The sequence below is a fragment of the Agelaius tricolor genome, unplaced genomic scaffold, assembly GCF_023055355.1.
Source record: "Agelaius tricolor isolate 1412-34295 unplaced genomic scaffold, bAgeTri1.0.p SCAF_75, whole genome shotgun sequence".
Classification (NCBI taxonomy): Eukaryota; Metazoa; Chordata; class Aves; order Passeriformes; family Icteridae; genus Agelaius; species Agelaius tricolor.
Window position 1 is genome coordinate 377,028 of NW_027269335.1, and position 26,422 is coordinate 403,449.

The 26,422-nt window shown below is 49.6% G+C and overlaps 1 protein-coding gene across 10 annotated transcripts in view; it reads left to right on the forward strand.

Moving 5' to 3' along the window:
* HDAC4 (histone deacetylase 4) overlaps positions 1-26,422 on the forward strand; it is a 182,519-nt gene that overhangs the window by 82,347 nt on the left and 73,750 nt on the right. For 8 of the 10 annotated variants that reach the window (XM_071418104.1, XM_071418105.1, XM_071418095.1 and 5 more), the window contains 2 exons: positions 12,974-13,218; positions 26,128-26,278. In XM_071418104.1, coding sequence (XP_071274205.1) covers positions 12,974-13,218; positions 26,128-26,278 — 396 coding nt within the window. The remainder of the gene's footprint in view (positions 1-12,973; positions 13,219-26,127; positions 26,279-26,422) is intronic. The other 2 variants (XM_071418096.1, XM_071418103.1) reach the window with 1 other exon arrangement.

The following is a 26,422-nucleotide window of genomic DNA, read 5'->3' on the forward strand; positions in this document are numbered from 1 at the left end:
AGGGTGCCATTTACACCTTGGAATTAAATATTATGCTAGTTTCTACCCAAATGCTTCTTTACATCTGAAATCCTGAGCTGTGCATCTCTGGGTGGGTATGGCAGGTATGGAGGACAGGTTTCCTTTCCAACCCAAACCATTCCATGATTCTTTGCAGTGCATCACTCCAGGTTCTCCTTTACCTGTCAACAAATCCAGACTCCCTGGGCAAAGCAGTCTGAAGGAGTGCAGCATTTCACAGGAAGCTGAACTTGTTTATTCTTTAAGCCACTGCAAACCAGATCTCGGCAGAAATGCTAATTTTGAGAGGCTGATCTCCACGAGCAGCAGATATTTAGTCTTACACGCGCCAGATGGGTTTGCTGCTGGCATCGCTTGTGAGATTATGGTCAAAACAAGGACAAATCCGCTACAGAATTCCAAGACCTGACTGAATAATTTTGTGTTTGCCTTCCCAAGGATCAGCTGGTTGTCACAGTGCTTTACTTTGTCACTGTCAGTGTGGTAAAGCTCCTTCAGGCATCTGAGATGGGCTGGCAGTGGGAGGAGAGGCCTTGCAGTGAAGGATCTCTCCCACCTCAAGTTTCATTTACCAATAATTCTTCGTGTCTTTTTTATTTTTTATTAAGGTCATTGTAGAATATTTCCAAACTTTTGGGCCTGCAGGAGAGCTGGAGAGGGACTTTTTACAAGGACACTGAGTGACAGGACAAGGGGGAATGGCTTCCCACTGACTACCCCTAGCTTTTGCTGATCCTTTTCCCATTATCCAGGAGTATTCTGTATTTCCACTGGGATGATACAAAACCAAGCTGCTGCTGGTTCCGACGTCTCCCAGTTCGTGTGCAGCGCTGAGGATTTCAGAAACAACGCTTTCCTTGAGCAGAAATCAAGGCAGATGGTAAAACCAAGTGACCTACAAAACATAACAAGTTTTCTCACCAGAAATGTACAGTACAAACAAATGTACTGTCACCTAAAAATACCGAGATGGCATTTCTGACAGAGTGATGATCGTACGGGGAAGTCAAAGTTTGGGTGAGGTCAGGAGTGAATTTTGCATCCTCTAAAAACACACTGGTGATCAAAGTGACTGTAATGTGCTTCAGCCTCTTGTTTCTTCCTCCTTGGGACTTGGTTTGCTTGGGTTTGTCTGGTTCTGTTGGAGCTGTAAAACAAGTTATTATGTGAAACTGCCTCTGCTGATGTGAATGTCTCAGTGTCTTGTGGCCAGCAGCACTGCTCTGGACAGCTTGTGTTATTTTCCTCTGAAAATTGCCCCAACTTCCTTTCTCTTGGTATCTCATAGATCCATCCTCACACAGCACAGAATTACAGAACCACTAAAACTGGAAGAGACCTTCTGAGTCCACCTGCTTCCCCAGCACTGCCACCACTAAATCATGTCCCCAAATGCCACATCCACGCGGCTTTTGAACGCTTCCAGGGGTGGTGGCTCCACCACTGCCCTGGGCAGCCCATTCCAAAGCCTGACCACCATTTCAGGGAAGAAAGTTCTCCTGGTTCCTCCCCTGGCCCAGCCTGAGGCCGTTCCCTCTGCTCCTGTCCCTGTTCCCTGGAGCACAGCCCGACCACCCCTGGCTGTCCCCTCCTGGCAGGAGCTGTGCAGAGCCACAAGGGCCCCCCTGAGGCTCCTTTGCTCCAGGCTGAGCCCCTTCTCAGCTCCCTCAGCCCCTCCTGGGGCTCCATTCCCTTCCCAGCTCTGTTCCCTTCCTGGACACGCTCCAGCCCCTCAGTGTCCAGCTCCTGCAGCTTTGACAGCTCCCTCATTTTTCAAGCATCACTTCTGGACCTCAAGCACCTTGTGCAGGGACAGTGAGGTCCTTAGGAAATCTCCAGAGCTTGGGATCTGTGGCCAGGAGCTGGGGCTGTCTCACGGTCCCCGCCAAGGCAGGGCTCTGCAGTTCAAGGCCACTGCCCTGGGAGAAGCAAACTTGAGGCAAATCAGCTGTGAAGTGGAAACATGGGAATGGAAACAGGAGAAATCAGGAGAGGGTTAGGCTGTGGTGATTGAAGGCAGCTTTATTTTGGGCTGGAAACACTGATGCAGGATTGAACATGCTTGGAGTTTGGCTCCTTATCTCCCTTGTTGAGAGGGGTGGTCTGACACAGACATGTGCAGGAATCCATCTCTTTGCAAGACCTTTCTATATGCAAAAAAATGGTAATAATGGCATTTTGGAAATGCTGTTCCCTGTGTTGGCTCCTTGGGTTGATCAGCTGGGAAAGCAGAGGGGCTTTCATAGGCATCATGTCCTGTGGGCTTCTGGAACTTTGGGAGATGCATAGCCTGGGGTTCACCTAGAAAATATGGATACAGCAGCCTAGGCTAGTGCAAGGTGTCTCCTGCCCATGGGACAAGCCCCATCCAACCATGGACACTTCCAGGGATGGGGCAGCTGCTCTGGGCAGTGTTTTCACTCATGGTGTTCTGTTCTATGAATATTTCAGCTGGTCTGGCTTTCCCCAGAAGAATGACTTGTTTCTGTAGTCTTTTGGAGGAATGGGCTCCTCAACCTGAGGGATGACTCTGCAGAGTGCAGAGCTTCATTAAAGTGCCCTGAAAATCAAATACAGTTAATGTAAGGTGTGGTTTGCTCAGTGGAGAAGGGATTAGCTGTGTATCAAGCAGAAGTTTTACCTACAGAAGGTTCTGGTGGTGATTATCTGTATTCTTTGGAGCTTCTTTGCACAGTGTTGTGGCCAGGAATGCTGAAGCGAACCTGGATGTCCCATTTCCATCATTTCTTGCTAATACCCAGAATGTGTAGTACTTCAGGAGGCAGCAGACAAGCCATTGCCATTGCCATCTCTCTCTCACTGAATCAATTTCACCTCCTTAGACTTGCTTTTAAAAGCCTTCCTCTTCAGCTTGCCTCCTGCAGCTGTTCCTCAGCTGCTGCCTGGATGTCCTTTTCATCTCTGTCTCCAACTTCCCAAGTGCCTTTTGTCCGTGGTGTCCTCCTAAGCCTCGCTCAGCTGAATCCCTGAACCCTCTTCAGCTCCTTTCCCGAGTCTTTTATCTTCTCCCAGTACTCTGAAAAGTGACTCACTGTTATTTTGGGTACGTATAGGAGCTCCATCCTTATATAGATATTTTATGTCTCTCACCTTCGGGCTTCTCACAGCATCCTGTTTCTTTTTGTGGAAGGATCAGGCTGCAGTCGACTTTTTGGCAGGGAAGTTTGGTGCCTGAACGTAGCTGGAGCAGAGTTGTAGCCTCCTACTGAAAGAGGCAGCCACCATTTAATTTGCCAGAATCCCTAAACCCTGTATTAGGTCCAAGTTTTGCAGCTGAAGTTGCATTTTTAAGCAAGATAATCCAGAATTTGTCAGAATTTCTGAGGGAGGACCTGCTCCCCTCTTGCTGGGGCTGTAGTAGGTGCAGTGTAGGTGTGTTGTGGTGTGGGAAGCTGCTCACCATGCTCAGTAGGAGACCACCCAACTCAGAGCTTTTCATAAAAGAAATGTGAGGTTTCAGTCTGGAAGCTCCCAGGGACAAAATTAAGCTGCTCTCTGTGTTCATTCATGGAGGTGTTTGTTCCTTAGGAAGGCAAGTTTAAATTGAGTTGAAAAACAGCATTTAGAGAATCACAGAATCACAGAATGGTTTGGGTTGGAAGGAACCTTAAAGCTCATCCAGTGCCACCCCACTTCCACTGTCCCCGGCTGCTCCAAGCCCCAGTGTCCAGCCTGGCCTTGGGCACTGCCAGGCATCCAGGGGCAGCCACAGCTGCTCTGGGCACCCTGTGCCAGGACCTTACTGCCCCCAGCCAGGAATTTCATCCATCCCTGCCCTCTGGCAGTGGGAAGCCATTCCCTGTGTCCTGCCCCTCTGTGCCTTGTCCCCAGTCCCTCTCCACCTCTGGAAGGGGCTCAGGGGTCTCTCTGGAGCCTTCTCCTCTCCAGGTGAACATGCCCAGCTCTCCCAGCCTGGCTCCATCCTTTGACACCCTCTGCGCTTGTTCCAGCAGCTTCACATCCTTCTTATGCTGGGGGTTCCACAGCTGGAGGCAGCTCTGCAGGTGGGCTCTCAGCAGAGCAGGGTAGAGATGGAGAATCCCAGTGAGATTCCTTGTGAGAAATAATCCAAAACTCTTTACAACCATACCTGGGTTTAACCTGGTGTGTTGTTGTGTTAAAACTCACCTTCAAGCTGATCCCTGTGTGGCTCTGGCTCTGTTTGAGGAGCAACACCTGGAAGGAAAATGCCACGGGCTGGGCAGGTTTTCAGCAGAAGCAGCACTGAGTTTTTGTGCCATGTCTGAGAGGCCACCTGGTGTCAGTGGTTTGGGGATAAATGCCAAGGGAGAGGAGCTCACTCTGAGCAGAGCCATCCGTGACGTGGGGAATCCTGGTCATCAGTCCTGATCACTGCTGCCATGGGGAGTGCAGGGAACATCTGCCCTCATCCTGCAGGATTTGGGGAGCAGCTTTCTGGGTTTTCATGTGTGCAGTTCATCTGCTGGGTCTTGGGGGGAAAAAAATGGAAAATGTCTGTTTTTTAAGAGAAATCTTAGCCCAGGTGTGTGTTTTGGTTTGTGTGTCCAGGTAGGGTAACCCCTGCCTGTCCCACCAGAATAAAAAGGTGTTTTAGTGCCATTTCCCTGTGCTCTCCAGGGGTTTGAATGGCTTGAAGTTACTTGAATTTCTCTAGGAAGCTGCCTGTGTTTGACACTCTCTTAAAAGGCTTTTTTTGGGTATTTTAACATGCATCTTCATTATATTGATTGGACAACAAGCATGATCCTGGTCCTAACACAGCTGGTACCTGACTATATCCATTATTTGGATGTAAAGCCCTTCCAGAGGGGGCTACAGGAAGCTGTGGGCTTCTTGCCCATTTGGATGGGCTTCTCTTCCACCATGGTCTGGATTTGTACTTAAAATTGCAGCCTTTGAGCTGTCTATGAGTTTTCAAAAGCTGTGGGACAGCATTCCTGTTACAATTTGCTGTTTAGCTGCTCCTTTTCCTGCTTTATTTTTGTTATGACGGAGGAGATGGCGTTGCACATTTTGGGCCTTGTTGGACAGCTGGGAGTCCCTTGGTTGGTGACACAAATGTACTCACTCTCCTGCTAGTAAGAACCATTTATTTGCTGTTTGAAATACAGTGAGACAGGAAATTCATCAGAATTTTATTTCACCTTCTCTTTTGGCAAAGGGTAATGACCTTAGGTTGAGGGAGGGCAGGGATGGATGGGATATTGGGAAGGAATTTTGCCCTGTGGGGGTGGGCAGCCCCTGGCACAGGGTGCCCAGAGCAGCTGTGGCTGCCCCTGGATCCCTGGAAGTGTCCAAGGCCAGGCTGGACATTGGGGTTGGAGCATCCTGGGATAGTGGGAGGTGTCCCTGCCCATGGCAAGGTGGAATGGGATGGGCTTTAGAACCCAAACCATGCTGTGGTTCACCAGCTCATCACTGGCTTTATTCCTGCCATTGGAGAGCTCACCCCTTGGAAGGCTTCAGGGAAAACTCCAGAGGACCAGTGGGAATGTCCAGCTGTTTGTCTAACCCCACCTTCGCTGGGAATTTCTCAACTCCCTCATCCTAACCCAACCAGGTGGAGGTTTTTGGTTTTTTTTTGTTTTTTTTTTCTCATGGGAAGTTTTTAATGTGTAATCTCAGAATGAGACTTTCTGGCTCCTGCTCCATCTCTTCCATGTTTAATTCTCTTCTCCAAAGTGTCATTTTCCCTTGAAGGAAGCTCAGAGTGAGATTAGAGAGAAGCATGTGAGAAATCCATGTGGGTTTGTCTCTACAGAAGTGCAGCTGGGCTTCCTTCAACTCTGCATTTTGTCCTGGGGATCTGCTGAGGGGAGAAGTTTCCTGTTCTGAAAGCAAGACAGATGGATCAAAGAGGTTCAGTTGCTGGGTAATGCCTGAAGCAAAGAGGCAGGTGAAATTACATTCCCAGGAATCACAGAATCCTGGAATGATTTGGGTTGGAAGGAACTTTAAACATCATCCAGTCCCACCCCCTGTCATGGGCAGGGACACCTTCCACTATCCCAGGTGGCTCCAAGCCCCATCCAGCCTGGCCTTGGACACTTCCAGGGATCCAGGGGCAGCCACAGCTTCCTGAGCCTTTTAAGAAGAGCTGTACATTTATTTTTGTTGTTTCCTGTTTTATTATTTATTTAGATGGGGATCTTTTTCAATGGAAACTCAAGTGGGTTTTGCTTATCCACTCTATGCAAGGAAACTGCCAGGAAAGGTTTCCCACAATTGTGTGAAATTTGAAATGAGAAATAGTCCAAGCCGACTCCTTTCATTCCATTATCTTTAATTTCACAAAAAGCTCTGGCTCCATTCAAGACACTCATTTGTTAGAGATGTCACTGATGAAACCAGCAAGGAGATAAAGTGGGATAATGGTTGAAGAGGAGGTGGAGAAACTGGAGTGTCTCTCTTTGGAGCTGCTCTGTCCTGCACAGGCTCATCTGTTGGAGACATCTCTGTTGGAGACGCCTGTGCCATCAAGGCTTTGGTGCTGGCCTTGAACTCTCCATGTTTTCATTAAGGAAATACCCCTGGATATTTATCCATGGGAGTTTATAATTTTCCAAACTCTGATGTCCTGCTCTGAGGTGAGAGGGGTTGGAATGAGATCCATTCTAGGCCAAGCCATTTTGAGATTCCTTGCAAATACTGGAAAATGTTACTGGAAAATATTGTTTTCTGTCTTTTGGGGATGTAGCTTGGTGGGTTTTCTTTTTCTTCAAGTGAAGAGACATTTTTTAATGCTTTAAATCTAAGATGGAGACAGTAGGATAAGTGGTCTGCTCTTCAAGTTTTGGCTTCCGTATCGTCATGAATAAAATTTCTGTGTAGGTTCCTAAGATATGCTAATGAGGTCTGTTCAGGGCAGGAATTAGGCTCAGGAGAGCTGGATATGTAGAAATCCAGAATTCTGCACCCTGTTTCTGTCTCCAGGTCTCGATAGTAATCAGGGAGAAGTTTCCTTGCAATGAATGAGTGAGTGACATTTAAAGCTCCATCTGTTGCCTGCGGAGTGCTGCCTCACGACGTGTTTCCATGGCTGATGGGATGATTAATTTCAGTTCCCATTCACAGAGCAGGAAATATTCCCTGAGCAGGGAGTGACTCCAGCCCTCGCTGAGCTGCAGCGTGCGTGGAGCTCGTAGGAAACCTCTGCTGCTGTTTACTCCCAGCTTGTGCTCCCAGACAGGATCCAGGCTGCCTTTGCAGCCACCCACCTGGGCTGTCCCAAAATTCCTGAGCACTGCTGGGTGCTGACCTGCCTTTGGCCCAGCTGGGCTGTGGTGCTCAAGCTTGTTGGCTAATTCCAGCCCAGAATACCCTCCCTGGGATTCTGGTCCTTGCAAATGGGGTAACAGAGGTAAGAACTGAGTGAAACAGAAGGAACTGTTTCCTCCCGCTGTCCCATCCAGCAGGGGTTTGGAACCAGATGATCTTTAAGGCTCCTTCCAACCCAGGCCATTCCATAAATCTGTGATAGTTCTTTAATTTGGTGTGGACCCACGGAGGGGCAGGACTGTGCCCTCATCCTGCCCCCACGTCATGCTTGGTGGGATGTTGGTGTCCTGGAGCTGCCCTGCTGTGACCTGTGACCTGCTCCCACCACCTGCTCTTGGACAAGTTTGGGGTTCCTCTAGTCCAGCCTGGCACAATCTTGTCTAGAGAATAAAAATTCAGAATTGAGTGAAGCTGGTAACATGTTGTTCCCCCCTCTCCTATAATTTGTCCTTCTAGGTGGGATGTGTGGAGATGGAGCCAGCTCTGAGGGTGCTGTGCCACGGCTTCGTTCCGCTTCCCCACAAAATCCACTGCTTTTATCCAGCACTGCAGTCAGATACTGCAGCAGCTCAGTGCTATTTATAGCTCTGATCTCACCATCTTGCTGTGTTTTGGGGGGTTTTAGCAATTTGGGGAAGGGGAGCCCCGCTGGAAAAGGATCCCTGGGTCAGAGGGGATCGCGGCACTCCAGGACTGCCAGGAGGGGGGATGGATTTAATTCACAATAATCCAGTGATGCTCGACTGGCACACATCTTCCTGCCACAATAAACTACCTCAAGTGCTCCCTTGGCTGTGCTCAGAGTCAGCAGTAGCTGTTCACCTCCCTTTGCAGGCTGGTTCTGAAGGAAAACTGGGGTGATGGGTTATAGGAACGGCATTTGAGGATTCAGAGCCGGCGTCACGCTCCCCATATGCCCAAGGCATTCCTGCCAGCAGCAACTTGGTGTTTAAATGTCTTTCAAAACACAGGGAATTATTTAAAAATCCAAAACTGTTGCTGGACACCGAGGACAACCCTGAGGAATAAAGTCAGGGAATAAACACAGGATTTTTTCGCTTTTCCCTGGGGATGAAAGAGCTGGAAATAATGCTGAGAGGGGGAGATCCATGCTCACACTTCCTCAACATCCCGCTGGGTGGTTCAGCAGGATGGGGATGATCTGATGGCAGCAGCCAAGAGTTTGGGATCCTGAGCACATCCTCTGGCTTTGTGTTTGCTTTTTGTGGGTGCCCAAAGGCTGACGTGCTGCTCCTGGCAGAGCCTGGCCCGAGGGCACGGCTGGCACAGCAGTAATTAAAAAGCAAACTCATTAGCTGGGAAAAAAAGCCCCAGCCAGGAAAGGATGGGAGAGAGGGAGAAGCTGAGTCCATGGGCTCTGGAAAGCCCTGGCTGGGGAGTGTCAACCACCAGGAACATTTCATTCCTGGAGGGCAGTGATTTGGGAGGGCACCAGGCACTGGGGAGTCACTAGAAGAGGTTGGAATGCTCTTTTCTTGGGATTTTGGGAATCTTCCAGCCTTGCTCTGTCATGGGCAGGTGGGATGTGTCCTGGGAGCTGATTTTTTCCTCCAGCCTTGAGCAGACTCTGCTTCCCCGGGGTTTTGCAGCAGGTTTGGGGAGGTTGATGGGATTTCTTTCCCTTCTCCAAAGGGAATTGTTGAAGAAAGAGGAGCTGGGAAGGAGCTGTTTGTGTTCAGCGGGACTCGCTCTGTGCCAGAGGGAGAGAGAGCTCAGGGAAAGCATTTCCTGCACTTTCCCTTTGAAGGTGATGTTGGATTTCAAATGTGAGAGGCAGTTTTCTGTGCTGCTTAAATTTAATTAAAAAAAAAAAGTATAAGAGCAAGGGAAAAAAAAAAAAAGAAAGGAAAGAGTAATTTTGGCCACAGCATTTGATATAAAAATCCTTCAGTTTTGTGTCTAGTGGAAAGTGTCCCTGCCCATGGCAGGGGGCTGGGATGTGATGGTCTTTAAGGTCTCTTCCAACAAAACCCCTCTGTGATTCTGGGATTCTGTGAATATTTTTTAAATTAACCTTAAGTAAAGGTTATGCTGAAACAAGGTTTGAATTTAAATACTCGTTTGGTGCATCTCATACTGAATTTTTGATTTAACATTTTAATGTGCTTTCAGGACTCAAACCTGTATTTCCATCCTTTAAAGACCAGCATGAAAATGCTGTTACAGAGAAGGGGAAGAAAATTCAATTACTACTGTTGGTTTTATTGAAAAGTGTATTCACAGGTTTAGAGTGTCACCTTCCCCTAATCCCTTCCAAAACACTTGGGACTTATGGAGAAGGTATTTTCCATTTTGGAGTGTGGGAGAATCTACACATACAAAGTCCCCTGATAATGTCTTACGTGAAATGGAATGACTTTATGTGAAATGTTTTTAATTTTTCCAGTGGAGCCAGGCTGGGAGAGCTGGAGGTGCTCACCTGGAGAGGAGAAGGCTCCAGGGACACCTCAGAGCCCTTTCCAGGGCCTAAAGGGGCTCCAGGAGAGCTGCAGAGGGACTGGGGACAAGGGATGGAGGGACAGGACACAGGGAATGGCTCCCACTGCCAGAGGGCAGGGCTGGATGGGATATTGGGAATTAGGAATTGTTCCCTGGGAGGGTGGGCAGGCCCTGGCACAGGGTGCCCAGATCTGGCAGCTGTGGCTGCCCCTGGATCCCTGGCAGTGCCCAGGTTGGATGGAGCTTGAAGCAGCCTGGGCTAGTGGAAGGTGTCCCTGCCCATGGCAGGGTGTGGAATGGGATGACTTTAAGGCTCCTGCCAAGCCAATCCATCCTGTGATTCCATGATTAAATGCTTTTTGTAGAAAGTTCACTTTGCTTTCAGGTCGGAGATTGTCACTTCATTTCCCTGTGTTTGGGTTATTCCCCTCAGTGTGTTATAGACAAGCTGAGAGATGTCAAATTTCCAACCTCCACCAGCAACTGAGGGGGACTGAAGTGCTTTAGGTCTTCATTAACGTGCAGCGTGCAAGCAGGCTTTGATGTACAGCCATGTTTTATTTATTTGGGAAGGGAAACACCAGCAGAATGGTTCTAACTTAGTATAAAAATCATCGTAACATGACCATGGAATTAAAATCAGGCTAACTTGACCACAGGAAAAAAAATAATTCCCTATATGCCAAGGGTGGGGGGAAAAAAAAGAAATTTAAAGATTGATGGTTTTCTGTTCCTACAGGGAAGAAATAAAAGCAGGGAGAGACCGTGAGATAGTTTGTTATTCATAATCAGGATCTTGTCTCCTAATTCATGGCTTTGGCATTTCTCATGGCAGCCATGAATGTCGTCTTTGTGCCTTGGCTCACGTCACGGCTCCGATTGTGCTCGTGCCTTCTGGAGGCAGGGCCTAGAAAAGCAATTTTCGAGTGTCCCATCAAACACTCCTGGAGCACAGGCAGGTTTTTGTTGTGGGGCTGTGTTCATTGAGCGGGGAGGGCTGGCTGGGGCTCGCCAGGGCTCTGGGGTCAGCGGCTCCCGGCAAGGCAAAGAGGGGAATTTTGGAGCCTGAAATAGCCAAGAGTCAGGGATGACGCAGCCTCTGCCGCAGCCCTGAATGGGAATTGTGGTCCTCATCCTTGCAGCTGTGGGGGGATGACTCCTATTGCATGGGAAATGGGAGACTGGGCAAGTTTTCTTAGGATTGTTTTCCATCAGGGGATGGCGATTTAAGGCTCTTTTTTGGGGAGTAAAGTGGGAGGAATGGATCTCAAGGCACAGTCACAAGTGGTAGGGTGTTCCTTCTGCCTGAAACTGGGTTGAGTTTTGCATGCTTGGGAGGGTTGGGGGTGTTCAGCCTGGAGAGGAAAAGGCTCAGGGAGAGCTCAGAGCCCCTTCCAGTGCCTGAAGGGGCTCCAGGTGAACTGGAGAGGGACTGGGGACAAGGCCTGGAGGGACAGGACACAGGGGAACATGTGGGATCCCAGAATGGTTTGGCTTGGAGGGACCTCAAAGCCCATCCAGTCCCCCATGGACAAGGACACCTTCCACAGTCCCAGGTGGCTCCAAGCCCTGTCCAGCCTGGCCTTGGACATTGCCAGGGATCCAAGGGCAGCCACAGCTGCTCTGGGCACCCTGTGCCAGGGCCTGCCCACCCTGCCAGGGAACAATTCCTAATTCCCAATATCCCATCTATCTACGCTTTCTATCAGTTAAAAACCATTCCCCACTGTCCTGTCCCTCCATGCCTTGTCCCAGTCCCTCTCCAGCTCTCCTGGAGCCCCTTTAGGCTCTGGCAGGGGCTCTGAGGTCTCCCCAGAGACCTCAAACACAGTGTTAAGGTGAGTTTGACTGCTTGTCTCTGGGTCAGAGTGTTCTGCTCTCCCCAAAATCCCTGGCTGTGGCTTGGGAATCAATCCATGACAAGGAATCTCGCTGTGGTCCTGCTGGGGAGAGAGAGGAGCAGAGAAAAGGCCACAGGAAGGAAAACAATAGGGAAGTGGAGGGAAGAGCTTGTGGGTTGAAAAATAGCAACACTTCCAGTAATGTGACCTTTTGCCGAAAATGTTTCCATCAAAAAAAGAAAGTCTCCTCCTCCCTGGCTGAGCTGGGTGCAGGGAGGGGTGAACATGCTCCTGGACCTCTGCTCCATGAGTATTTGGGAAGAAAAACCCTATGAAAACTCTCTCCGTGGGATGGATAAAATTAATGTCCTGACAGAGGATATGGAGAAAAAAATCCCCACTTTTGTTTTCCAGTTTTGCTGAAGCTCAGTGTTTCTGAGGGATTAGCCTTTGTTATCCTGTAAATGATGTTCATTCAAAGCTCTCAGCAGAGTTATTGAGGGATTGCCCCGGAGATAGAGAGAGAGAGAGAGAGAGAGAGAGAGAGAGAGTGAGCAAATGTTGCTAATACAGAATACCCGTGAAAGGCAGAACTGTCACTCAGGTGGAATTCAGAAGATTTTTAGTCATTCATGGCGTGGCAGTAATTTATTTTTTTTTAGGAGAAACAAGCTGTGTTCAGTGATTGCAAAAGGGGGGTTGTGGCTTGTCACTGCCAGAGGGCAGGGATAGGTGGGATATTGGGAAGGAATTGTTCCCTGGCAGGGTGGGCAGGCCCTGGCACAGGGTGCCCAGAGCAGCTGTGGCTGCCCCTGGATCCCTGGCAGTGTCCAAGGCCAGGCTGGATGGGGCTTGGAGCAGCCTGGGACAGGGGAAGGTGTCCCTGCCCATGGCAGGGGTGACACTGGAGGAGCTTTGAGGTCCCTCCCAAGGCAAACCAATTTGGGATTTATTATACAACAACACATTGTGGTTTTTGCGAGTTTCTTAAAGGGAGAGTCTCATGTTCCTGAGCACGGCAGTCCATCAGTTCATCCATGACAAGTCAGGATTAATCCTTTCTGTGAAGTCTCAGATTGCTCTTTATCCTCCTCATTTCCAGTGGTGCTGGATGAGTGGAACAGAGCTGTGTGTGTGTTTGGGAGGCACGGATGGGTCACACACGATGCTCTTAGCTTGTCGCAAACACACGGGTTTGTAGGACGTGCTGCTTGGTGGAAAACTTGTTGATCCCTGAATTCCTGTAGTCCCTGGTTCCCCCTAAGGTAATGGTGTGAATTTTATGGTGCTGCTCTTGATGCAGGCCACGGTTGCTCCATCCTTTGCTGGATGAGGAGCACGCTGACCCCGCTCTCGTGCTCTCCCCGCAGTTGACGTGAGCACAGCCCTGCCCTTGCAAGTGGCGCCCAGCTCGGTGCCCATGGACCTGCGGCTGGACCACCAGTTCTCCATGCCGGTGACGGAGCCCACGCTGCGGGAGCAGCAGCTGCAGCAGGAGCTGCTGGCCCTCAAGCAGAAGCAGCAGATCCAGAGGCAGATCCTGATTGCAGAGTTCCAGCGGCAGCACGAGCAGCTCTCGCGGCAGCACGAGGCGCAGCTGCACGAGCACATCAAGGTAAGGGGGGTCGGGGACGAGGGGATTGGGGGATTGTTGAGGTGGGAAAGGCATTCCTGGATCATCCATTCCAACCACCAGCCCAGCAGTGCCATTACGGTCTCCAGGTGCTGCGTCCCACACAACTTCTGAGCAATTCCAGGTGTGGTGAGTCTACCACTGCCCTGGGGAACCTGTTCCAACAGCTGGCCACTGTTTTGGGGAAGATGTTGTCCCTGATCTCCAGTCTAAACTTTCCCTGGCATGGCTCGAGGCTGTTTCCTCTTGTCCTTGCTCTCCACCCTCCTCTCAGGGTGCCAGAAGGTCCCCTCTGAGCCTTCTTTTCTCCAGGCTGAGCCTCTTTCCCTGCTCCCCCAGCCTCTCTTGGGGCTGTGTCACAGACATCTTTTATGGAAAATCCTTTCCTTAGGATTTTTCCTCCTGTGAAGCTGAGAGGCCTGAGGAACAAAATGTAAACATTGATTATCTGCTGCTGTGGAATGCAACAGGTGGATCTGTGATTGGCCCATGTTGGTTGTTTCTAATTAATGGCCAATCACAGTGAGCTGGCTTGGACAGAGAGTCCGAGCCACAAACCTTTGTTATCATTCTTTGCTATTCTATTCTTAGCCAGCCTTCTGAGGAAATCCTTTCTTCTATACTTTTAGTATAGTTTTAATGTAATATATATGATAAAATAATAAATCAAGCCTTCTGAAAGATGGAGTCAGATCCTCATCACTTCCCTCATCCTGGGACCCCTGTGAACACCATCACAGGACTGCAGCCCTGTCTAGGTTTGAAAAGCCAGGTGTCTGCTAAGGAAGGCAGGAGCCTCCCCTGAAATGGAAAAATATAAACCCCCTCCCTCCGAATTGTTATAAATTTGAAATTAAGGGGCTCTCAGGCAAAATATGGGAGCAGGAATAACAGTTCTTTAGTAGGGAAGAAAATAAAAAGGTAAAATAAACTATGCAGTAATACAAAACAACACTGACAGAGTCAGAACACAACCTGACGCCCTGTGGGTCAGGGTGTTGGCAGCAGTCCAGTTGGAATTGTGGCTGCAGCCCTCCTGCAGTGTCAGGGGTGGCTCTGCTGGAGCAAGGGGGTCCTGTAGAAAGGTGCAGTCATCCTCTGAAGATCCAGTGGAAGAGGCAGCTGCTGTTCCTCTGGGAAATCCAGTGCAGAAGCTGTGCTGGTGTTCCAGAATCTCCAGATTATATCCGGGTAGCAATGCTTGGCTCCTCCCTCTGGGCTCACATCTCCCAATGAGATGCTGTCGTTCTTATCAGCCATGCAGTGACATTCAATAGCTGTTATCAGCAGATGTCTCCCCAGAGGGAGGATTGGTTGTGGAAGAGATAAGGAAAACTGCCCATTTAACAGAAGACAGCTGCCATCTGGATGGCAAATAGAATACAATTTGCCTGGCAATCCAGGACAAGCCCCTTCCCAGCTCCATTCCCTTCCCTGGACACAGAAAATGCCTCAATGGATTTGACCCTAGCAGGAGGTTACCTGCTCCTGTGCTCACACATTTTGGGAGTGGTGGCACAGGAACTTCTCGTTGGATGTTTGCCATCAGCACAAGCTGCAGGCTGAGCGTGTGGGCCGTGGTGGGGCTGCAGGAGCAGGGAGTGCAGGGGCAGTGCCTGCAGGTGGGTCTGGACACACTCAGATTTTGGGAGTTAGGCACCAGGCAGGTGCTGTGCCCTGCGTGGGACAGGAAGGAAACACCAGGCAGGGTCAGTGGGCAGTCCAGGGTGGAAGATGGCTGTTGCAAGTGAAAACATGAGACATTATATAAATATTTCCCAGTGCTGGACTATTGCTATGGCAACGTAAGCTTTCCGAATTGGTAATAGGCTCCTTTTTTCAAAGGGGGATTAGTGCTGCACATGGTAAATAGCCTTAATGTAATATTAAAAAGCAACCTCGATTCAACCTTATATAACTTTCATTTCAATACAAGATGCATGTCAGAGTGGGGAAGATGGGATTAAAAGTTAATGGGGTGTTATTTACAGACTTCTTAGTACAGAAAGGAGCTGGGCTTTGTGAGAAGTGTCCCTGTTTGAAGCTGGATTAATAGCAAACATCCCCGTGCCTTGGTGAGTCCTCTGTGCTGTGGCCAGGGCAGAGGTGAGGAGTGCCTGGGTGTGAATATATTTATATATGGATGTACAATGTGTGCATCTCTGGGTGTGTGTGTGGAACATTTACATATCCCCATGTTTCTGTGGCTGCACATTTGCCCATGGCTGGCACAAGCACTTGGGGTGGGGGAAGAATGGGGAATTCCTGTGACAGATATTTCCATTATTCCCTTGTAATTGTCCATGCCTGTAGTTATTTGTCTATGAAAAATCAGACATGCTTGTTCCCATTTAATGGCCAAGCTCAAAGCAGTGGTGATAGGAACATATTTGCTCTCATTTATGTCAAAGCTTTGACTGACTCTGCTCAAAATCTCTCTAAGGAGGAAGCTGAGCTCGAATTTTGAGATGCCACAGTGTATCCAGCCCTTTAGGTAATGAAGTTCTTCATCTTGTGTGTAAGCTTGGCTAAATCAGAGCCTTAAAATAGGGATGGTATAATCCTGTACCAAAGGGTGGCCTGCAAGGTGATCTCTGAGGGTAGTGAGTGTGTCAGTGGGACCAGAGTTGCTTTAAAAATCAAACAGCCGCTCATTGAAATAAACCCTGTGATGCCTCACAAAGAAAATGTGCCCCACACACACTACCCCAGTGTGTGACGGTGGTGCATTTTCTCTGGGAAAACATCCTGCTTGTCTCTGTGTGCCAGAGTCAGCCCACATTTAGGTGACTCTTAGAACTGGCAACTGTGTTAAGTCCAGTGGCTGTGAGTGCAGGGAAGCAATTATTTTGCCCAGAAAATTAAAATATATAACTTTAAATTTGGACTTAGAGCTGGCCAGCTCATGAAGAAAGCAGGGTGGGGATGTTAAAGCAAATAAAACCCATTTATCTTCTGCAAGTGAAGCACTGGAGCTGTGCAGTTTGATATAGAAACAGTCCTGAGTGAAGATGCAGAAGTCTTTTTGGTGAAATTTATTTGTTTTTTGGTTTGTTTTTTTTTTTTTAATACCATGTGCACACCGGCATGAACACCCCTTGGCAGGGGTTGGGAATGGGGTGAGCTTTGAGGTCCCTCCCAACCCAAACCATTCTGTGATTCTGTGATAATGTTAAACCCAGAATTGCTTTGGAAACTGCTTCAGTGAAGGGGAAAGAATTTCTGCATTTTACTCTGTTCTGTGTATGTCATGCTGTCTAGAATTGATTACTTTGGCTTTTTCCCCTATAGCCTGGCATCCACCATTTTAATCAATCAGTGCAAAGCATTTATTTCATAAAATCCCTGAAAGATTTGGGTTGGCAGGGACGCTAAGGATCATTTAATTCCAACCTCCTGCCATGGCAGGGACATCTTCCACTGTCCCAGGTGGCTCCCAGCCCCAATGTCCAGCCTGGCCTTGGACACTGCCAGGGATCCAGGGGCAGCCACAGCTGCTCTGGGCACCCTGTGCCAGGGCCTGCCCACCCTCCCAAGGAACAATTCCTAATTCCCAATATCCCATCCATCTCTGCCCTCTGGCAGTGGGAGCCATTCCCTGTGTCCTGTCCCTCCATCCCTTGTCCCCAGTCCCTCTCCAGCTCTCCTGGAGCCCCTTTAGGCCCTGGAAAGGGCTCTGAGGTGTCCCTGGAGCTTTCTCCTCTCTAGGTGAGCACCCCCAGCTCTCCCAGCTGATGAAGCTTTCAAACAGCTCCTTTGTTTCCAGTGTTGACTTTTTTGCTAGTACAGGAGAAGTCATGCTTTGGGGTTGTTTTATTTCTTTTACTGCCGTGGTGTTGGTGGGAGCAGAGGAACTGGTCTGACTTGACAGGAACTGAGTAGGGCTGAGCACCCCTCCGTGCCATCCCCCAAACAAAGCAGGAGTGTGAGGAACACTTCAGTGAGTGAAGTTTGGCCTGGAAAATGCTGGCATGATTGACTGTTTTTCTATCCCAGTAGATAACTTTTTCCTATGGAGAGCTGAAGTTTTGGCTTTTTCCAGAGCTTGGAATTGCTTCCATCAGCTCAGTTTTAATCATCTGACCCAGTGCAGGAGGAGAAGGCGATGACTGCCTGAACATGTGATCCTTTCCCCAGCGTGTCCCAGTCCTTGCTTTTATAGACATTGTGTTTTGGCCTTCACATAAAAGTGCCAGATTCCCCAAGATGGAGCAAGGTGGAGAGAGCCAGGAAATGAGTGAAACAATATTTGTGGAAGGGCTCTATAATGGACACAGAGCTTGGCACAGGGGAGGAGTGGGAGAAAACACAGGCATGGAGAGAGAGATGGAAGAAGGGGGGAATGGCTTTGAACTGAAACAGAGTAAGTTTAGATTGGGTATTAGGAAGAAATTAGTGATGAGGCACGGGGCTTGGAGCAAACTGCTCCAGTGGGAGATATCCCTGCTCACAGCAGGGGTTGGAATGGGCCGAGCTTTGAGGTCCCTCCCAACCCAAAGTGTTCTGGGCGATTCTGTGAAAACCCTGACATGTTTGGAGAAAATAAGCCAAGCCTTTAGAAGGCTTCACTGCACAGAGCAGGGCAGGCTGTTCCTATCACAGCTGCAGAGCAGCTCTGCAGATTGCCCAGGCCTGCCTCCAGAAAGAACCGAGGGAGAGGCCGGAGGCTGGAGGCACCCACGCTGCTCTTCTCTCCAGTAGCCACTCACTTTCAGCCAGGTGGATTTTCCACTCTTCCATGCATTCACCAGTTGTGGGACAATATTTATGGCCTTCAAATCTGCCTTCCTGAGCAAAACCAAGATGGAATAAGGGGTCTGGCTCTCGGATGAGACGGTGGAAAGCCTCTCCGCAGGTTCCGCTGAGAGCTTTGCCTGACCTTTGGTCGCGGAGGAGCAGGCAGGGAATTTTTTCCTTTGTGAGTCACTCATTCCCAGCCAAGATCAGCTGGAAGTTACCAAAAGCTTTTCCTTTTGCCCTTCTGGTCAAGGGCTGGATGGAGGAGGCGCAGGATGGGCGCTTTGGCAGGGCCAGAGGCGCCTCGGGTGCTGTGAGCTCACAGGGAGGGAGGGAGGGAAGGACGTCGTGGGGAATGTGCTTCATGTGCTGTGTCCCAGCTTGGAGCAGGGCTCTTCCCAGCTCCGGCTGTTTTACAGCCACAGCCACAGGAAACTTCTCGGGGATGCTGACGCACGTTGGTGGTGGGATGAGAGCACAGAGAGGCAGCTGAGCCTCTCAGCTGAGCCTCCCAGCTCCTTGTGGGCCTGAAGTCCTCACCTGTGTGCAATCCCATTCCCAGTTTTCCCACCCTCTGAGAAAGGACTGTGTGCATCCCTAGCACAGGGAGTGCTGGGCTGTATGTCCAGCACAGACAGGATGGACAGGGAAGCAGCAGCAGGGAAAGAAGCTTTGTGAAGATGTTTGCTGTGCAGTGATCCTGAAATTGTTCTTTTTCCCTTGACAGAATGAATTCCTACGATGAATGAGAGATAGTAACACATCTGAGGGATCAGCCTCTTGTTCAGAGACACGGGGTGAAACTCCCAGGCCATTCCTTTGGTTTCAGGGAGTGAAAATCTTGCAGGAAATCTTCCAGACAGATTTTGCTGTGTTGTAAAGAAATGTAATTCTTTCCCAAAGATGTCTAGACTTGATAGTTGTCATGCTGATGCTGAGGGGAGAAACTGCTCCTTGCTTTCATGTGGAGCCACTGCCCATGGAATGGCAGGTTTGCCTGCAGGATACCCCTGGAGCTGCTCAAGGTCAGGCTGGATGGGGCTGTGGTGAAGGTGTCCCTGCCCATGGCAGGGAGTGGAACTGGATAATCTTTAGGATACCTCCCAGCCCAACTTAACTCAACCCAACCCAACCCAACCCATTCCAATCACATTGTCCTTTAGTGGGGCTGCTCTCACCATAGCTCTGCCAGTGCCCAGTGCTTCTCTTTGGTGGCCTCTCCATGTTGAGTCCATGTTGATTCCTGCTCAGCAGGGAAAGCTGGGCATGTTTCAGTTTTGCTGCTAGGGTTGGTGTCATCTGCTGATCCCCTGTGGCACCTTCCCCATGTCCCCAGGGATGCTGCCGGCAGCACCATGGCTCCTGCAAAGCACCTGCTTGCCTTGGGCTCTGGAAGGGACAATTTCCATCCCATCCCTGATATCCCAGCTCCCATTCCTGGGCCTGTCTGCTCTGTGCTGTCTTCCTGCAGCAGATGCTGTGGAGGGGCTCCCTCTGCTCGTTTTTGTGCCGTTGTTCCGCAGCACGCCCGTCCCTCACAGCCCGCGTCCCTTTCAAGAGGAACTTGAAAAGCCCAGAGATACCAGGTGTCCGCCTCTGTCTGGATTCTGGGATGACAGGAATTATTCATCTTAGGAAGCTGCAGCTGGGTACAGTCAGTGGTAAAAGACCAGACTGAACATTTTGTGCCTCGTTACTACTCGAATGCCTTGGAGCTCGCGCTATTTCCAGACAGCTTCCTGTTCTTTCTTAGTGACCTTGCCTTGCTTTTCTGGCACACTGAGCCCACTCCAAAACTTACACCTTAGATCCTGCAAAACTTAACTTCTGATGGAAGCAACCCTGGGGAAAACTTTTGGAAGATCAGAGCATTTGCTCCCTTTGAAGGGGGTGGGTGGTGACTTTTTGTCAGCCTCAAAGTCAGGATCTTTCGCGAGAGCGGTGAGGACAAACCTGCACACGGAGGGGTTGGTTCTGTCAACAAATCCATGGAGCAGCTTCTACCCCATCTCTTGGTGGAAGGAGTCCTGCATCAGGCTGGGATAATTCAGGCGTCTTACTGCCATCCAAGCACTGCTGGTGGTGTTGGGAGTGAAGCTGGAACGCTCATCCAGGGAAATTTGTCTGCTTTGGGCCTTACAGAGCTACTGGAAATTGGTAGAAGAAATGTTTCCTTTTGGTTTCTTCTGAGATGGGCCATGGTTGGTTGGCTGGAAGGAACACAATGGGAACTCTGGATTTTTCTGGAGTAAAATACGTGTGGGCACTGTGACTATTTTTTTTGTCAGTTTAGAGTTTCAGAGTAAATGGTGGCGGAAGAGATATTTTGGCAGTTCCCACACCCGAATGTTCAATTCCAATTTTATCTTAATTTTGAATTTATGAAATAATTGGAAGTAATCAAAGAGAACACAGAGAATCAGGGCAGGAATAAAAAAATACACCACTGGATGCTGTTGTTATGCCAGAAATATTGGCCTGTTAATGTACACTACTGCTGATCCATTCATGTCCAGAAATGTGGAATTCCTGTAATACCCAAAACACCCCAAAACAGTTCACAGAGGATGTACCTGCTCCTTCAAGGACCGAGGTCTCATCTCTTACTTAGCATCAAACATCTAGGGCTCCTCCTTTACAGGACTTTATGTGGTTTTTTGGTTTACAGGGATTGGTTTTAAGTCAAATTTTCTGATTTACTTACTGCCATCCATGCTGGAATGGGCACTCCCTGCTCCTGATTCCCCCCCCTTCATCAATAACCACGTACAGCCCACCAGAGGCAAACTCAAAGGAGATTTCCTCACCTTTAAAGGGGAAAATTGGAAGAGGAGCTGAATGTGCTGGATACTACAAATGGAGCTTGCTGCTTTCTGGGAAGGCTGTTGGATATTCTGCTTCTGGAGGAAGGGAAAAGTTAGGCTGGAGTGGGAGTCAGGCAGCAAGAGGCTCACGCAAAAGTGCTGAACCTTTCCCAGTGCTGAACTTTTGCAGGTATTCAGGGCTCAGAGGGCTTCCAGCCTTTTGGGAGAGGTAATGGCATGGGAGGGAGACTAGGGTACAAAATTCCATATCTATATGTAAATCAGCCAAGGTAAAAACATGGGATCTTGTCACCCAGAGCTGGCGTGAAGGGAACCTCGCCATCATTCCCGGTCCTGGAGTCAGTTTAGCCTCATAAACCTGAGCACCAGACGTTCTCAGTAGGATGTGTCTGACTGAGATCACTCTCCTGCCCAGGGAGCTGCTGGCTGGGAGGGATCATTTCCCTGCAGAAAATTCCCTGCCCATGGGAATTTCTGGCATGGGTTTAGCTGGCTCTCAGCTGCCCGGTGGCGGGAAGGGGGCACGTGGGATGTGTATCCCAGAAAAGAGATGAGAGGTGCTCCTTCTCCCAGATCTTTGTGTCTTGGCTGCTGCTGGAAGTCATGATGTTTCCCCCTCCGTGTCTCCAGCAGAGCTGATTTATTCTGCCCAGTGCTCCAGGAGATATCCCAAACACGCCGCCACGGAGCCAAGAGAGCAGATCCTGAAACTGGAGCCACAGCCCGAGACTTCAGTAAACAGGATGGGGGAACATGAGGCACAGAGTCCAGCCAGCGTTGGGATCACTGTGAAACAGCCCAACAGAGCAGTGCTCCCAGAAATCCAGCTCCCAGAAATCCCAGCACCTGTGCTTTGCTTCCACCCATAGCCAAGGGTTTTTCAGGGGATGATTTGATGTGTGCTTTCTTGGAGAGTTTTTTTTCATCCTCACCTACAATTTTACTTTATTTTTACAGAGCCTGAGCCCTAAGATAATTCTGAATACCTGATTTAAACCCCCAAAACTGTAGAATTTGGCCAGAACAGGTGGCAGAAGGGCCTTTCCCTGATATCCCCCCGTGCTGGAGCTGAACTCGGGTGTGGATTGAGATGCAGTTGGGAGCTGGACACAGCAACTTTGCATGCCAGGGAGTATCTGTCAGCCAGAAGTGTTCCAACTTCTGTTCACCCAGGCTTGTGCTTATCTCCACAATTATTTTGCTCTCCCTTTCACTAATTGCTGCTATTCAAAATGTCTCTTATAAACACCCAGGAGCCAGTCTGAGCTGGGGGGGCAGGAAGGATCTCTTTGCTTGGCTTCTTGTTTGGCATCTGGAGGAGTGGTTGTGGAAGTCCTAATGCAATGTGTCTCCATGAAATCCATCCTGGTTCTCTCTGGGAAATGGGATCTTGGTGTCAGCACTCCACGCTTCCTGGGAGGGCACTGCAAAGACTAAAGAGAACCATTTTAGCTGCATTTCCCTTAAAAAGAGGTTTCTCTGTGACAGTTTCCATGCTGATAAGGTGTCAGTCCCCCTCCCAGGCAGACAAGCTGGAGCTCTGAAGACAATTGAGGAGTGTGGTGGCAAAATCCTCTGGATAGCTGAGTCCTCATGGTAGGCTGACGGTTGATAAATACCTGGAAATGCTCTGCATCCTCCCTGTTACCTTTATTAATATTAATTTATGCTAAAGGAGCACCAGCAACACTAACTGCAGGTACAGTTGAACATTTGTGCAGTTTTCAGAAATAGTGGGAGCAGTGACATTAAATATATGCAGGAATCCCCATAGTTATGAATATTTACAAATATTGATTTTGGCAAGAGCACCTAATTTGGATGTTCTGAGCTCCCTAATGCAGCGTATGTGTGTCTGTCACACAGTGCTCCTCAGACTCAGGGCTGAGTTAGTCTCAGATTCAGGGATTTCCCTCTGTGAATCACTTTGTAATGAAATTTCAGTGTTTGGGAAATACAGTTGGGGAATAAACCCCCTGCCCCAGCTGCATGTGGTGAACACACAGGGTCTGAGTGGGCAGTGCCTGTTCAAATTTGCCTCTGTTGCTTTAAATGAACCAGTAACGATGTTTTTCCTGACACCTCAACAATCCCACCCTGTGCATCCCTGAGAGCATTGTCCAAATGCTCCTGCAGCTCTCTCAGCCTGGGCCCATGCTCATTCCCTGGGGAGCCTGGGCAGTGCCCAGCATCCTCTGCGGGTAGAACCTTTCCCTGATCTCCAGCCTAAATTTTTGTCTTCCCATAACATTCCTGGTAAGTGTGGAGAAATAACCCTGAGAAGACACCCGGATCGGTTTTCTTCTTTTGTTTTCCCAGGCTACAGCAGACACCAACAGTGATTTCTTTTCATCCTTCATGGGTACAATCAGAGATGTGGCTTTATTATTTTATTTTTTAATTTTTTTTTTTTTTTTCAACTTTGAAGCCATTTGAAAAACTATATAAAGAATAGGCTTTGTGGAAACTGGGGTCAAAATGAGCAGAGACAATACATCCCTAATGAAACTTCCCTAAACCATCCAGCGACAAATTGGGCTTTTCATTCCCATTTCACTCCAGATGTCAATGAAAGCACAGCTCCTTCTAAAGCAGCCTAATGTATGTAAACCATCGCAGGAAGCAGAGCCTGCAGAGCCTAGGAGACTGCAGATGGAGAGAAAAGGCTCCTGATTCCATAAAAATAACAAAACCTGTTTTACCATATTGTGCATTAAATATTGTTCATTTGCATACTTTCCATGGCGAGGTTCTCAAAGCCCACCATGTGGTGGACTTGTTGGAAGTCGGGAAAGAGACTCTTTCCCCAAATGGAGACGTGTTAGTAGAAGCTGCTGCTTAATTAGAAAACAAAAATAGCTGGTTTTCTCTATTTTTTTCCTCCTTTTCTAGTTTTTTTTTTTTTTTTTTCAGTGTGGATTTTTGGTTGTTTACATATAATTCAATAGAATTAGGAGGGGAAGCATAGGTGCAGTCACTGCAAAATAACTGGATTGCTGGTGTTTTACAACAGCCTGCCTGCTTGGAACAGGCAGCAGCAGGGATTCCTCCATGGAGAGTTTCCAGCAGATAGCCAGGCAGATTGTAAATACCTCTTAGATTGTTGGTTTTTTTTTCCATCTTTATATAGAATAGTGTGATTTTATTTGTATTTATTGTGCATTCATTGGGGGATGCAAAGGTGCAATGCCACAAATTAATCAGAGGAGCCTGGAATATCCAGAGCTGGAAGGGGCTCACGAGGATCATCAAGTCCAACTCCTGGCCCTGCACAGGACACCCAAAGAATCTCAGCTAAAGGGATTAAAAGGAAAATGTGCTCAAGGAGAAGAAAAAACCTTGGAGTGGCAGTCTCATGTACGCAGGAGCTGGCAGGGTTTGGAGAAGGATGGATTGAGATGTTCTTGGAGAGAGCAGATTCCCTGTCTCAACAGCCATGGCTTGGGCCCTGCCCACAGCAGGGGCTTGGAACGGGCTGATGATCTTTAGGGTCCCTTCCAACCCAAAGCATTCCACAATTCCGTGCTCCCGCTCCCTGTGTGCCTCGGGGCCTTGCGGGAGCCGTGGGTGGTATCCGAGCACAGGCCCCCATTAAGCACAGCCCTGGAGAGGCCGGGCCTTTGGGGCTGGAGCCTGCCAGCTCCGATCAATCCCTTGGTTTATGAGCTGCCAACGTAAAGAGTGCGGGGTGGGCGCCCTGCTCCGGAGGCTCCGGAGGCTCCGCTGGGCCCCGCCATTCCAGGCCTGTGGGGGAGGCCCAGGAGCGGCCTGCGCCTGGCTGAGCAGGGTGCAGATCCAACTGCAAGATGGGAAATCATCCTTTGGGCTCTGCTTTTGAAGAAAAAGCGATTTTTACCCCACAGAGATCCCTTCGTTCCTCTCCCACAGCTGGGATGTGCTGTTTGTACACCTGCTTTTCCACAGCCTCGCAGGACACGGGGTGTGCCCTCACACAGCGCATGAAACTGCTGCCCTCAGTCCCGTGGGAATCCTCCCTCACCCAAACAGGGAGCTCTGCCCTGGGAGAATCCCCCCCTCTGCACCCAAATGGGAATCTCTGCCCTGGGAGAATCCCCTCTGCACCCAGACAGGGAGCTCTGGGCTGGGAGAATCCCCTCTGCACCCAGACAGGGAGAACTGCCCTGGGAGAATCCCCTCTGCACCCAGACAGGGAGCTCTGGGCTGGGAGAATCCCCTCTGCACCCAGACAGGGAGCTCCGGGCTGGGAGAATCCCCTCTGCACCCAGACAAGGAGCTCTGGGCTGGGAGAATCCCCTCTGCACCCAAATGGGAATCTCTGGGCTAGGAGAATCCCCTCTGCACCCAAACAGGGAGCTCTGGGCTGGGAGAATCTCCTCTGCACCCACACAGGGAGCTCTGGGCTGGGAGAATCCCCTCTGCACCCAGACAGGGAGCTCTGGGCTGGGAGAATCCCCTCTGCACCCAGACAAGGAGCTCTGGGCTGGGAGAATCCCCTCTGCACCCAAATGGGAATCTCTGGGCTAGGAGAATCCCCTCCTCTGCACCCAGACAGGGAGAACTGCCCTGGGAGAATCCCCTCTGCACCCAGACAGGGAGCTCTGCCCTGGGAGAATCCCCCCCTCTGCACCCAAATGGGAATCTCTGGGCTGGGAGAATCCCCTCTGCACCCAAACAGGGAATTCTGGGCTGGGGGATGCACCCCAAATTTCCCCAGAGGTTGGTGGGGACACTGACACCTGCCAGCTGCTGGGACTTGGGGAGCCCAGGGGGGATTTGCACTGGGGCAGGAGCATTTGGTGCTTCCAGCTTTGCATGTCCCATCTGATGCAAGCTTTGCAAATAATTACCTTAATTAGACATCATGTCTCCTGATTATTCCCATGAATATGGGTGAGTTGAGAGGGCCAGGGAAAGTCCTTCCTGGAGAAATTGTTGGGATAATGATTTCTTTTATCTATTGGAGCAATTATTTTTATAATTAATCATGGAATCTCTGTGTGGTTTGAGTTAGATGGAACATTAAATTCCATCTCGTTCCACCCCCTGCCATGGGCAGGGACACCTGCCACTAACCCAGGTTGCTCCAAGCCCCATCCAGCCTGGCCTGGAACACTTCCAAGGATGGGGCAGCCACAACTTCTACAATTTCTCTGTGCAACGAATAATTTTGAGGGTGCCCTAGTGGGGTTTTATTTAAACTTAGGTGATGGAGATGAAAGGAGGCCCGTGCTTGTCCTTCATGCCCTGGATGGAGCACTGTTACTGTCACCTGCCTGCAGGCTCTGCTTTGCCTCTGGGAAGGCCCATGGTGTTAATCTGCTCCTTTTCCCTGTTCCCTTCTCCGCAGCAGCAGCAGGAGATGCTGGCCATGAAGCATCAGCAGGAGCTCTTGGAGCACCAGAGGAAGTTGGAACAGCACCGGCAGGAGCAGGAGCTGGAGAAGCAGCACCGAGAGCAGAAACTGCAGCAGCTGAAAAACAAAGAGAAAGGGAAAGAGAGTAAGTGGCCAGAGCACCACTGCTTCGGGTGGTGACAGGCAGATGGGGGCATGAAGGAGCCTCAGAAAGCTGGAGGAACCTCCTTGAGGGCACAGGGAATTGAGGGGAAGAGAGAAATGCGTTTCTCTGCTTTATCATCTTCAT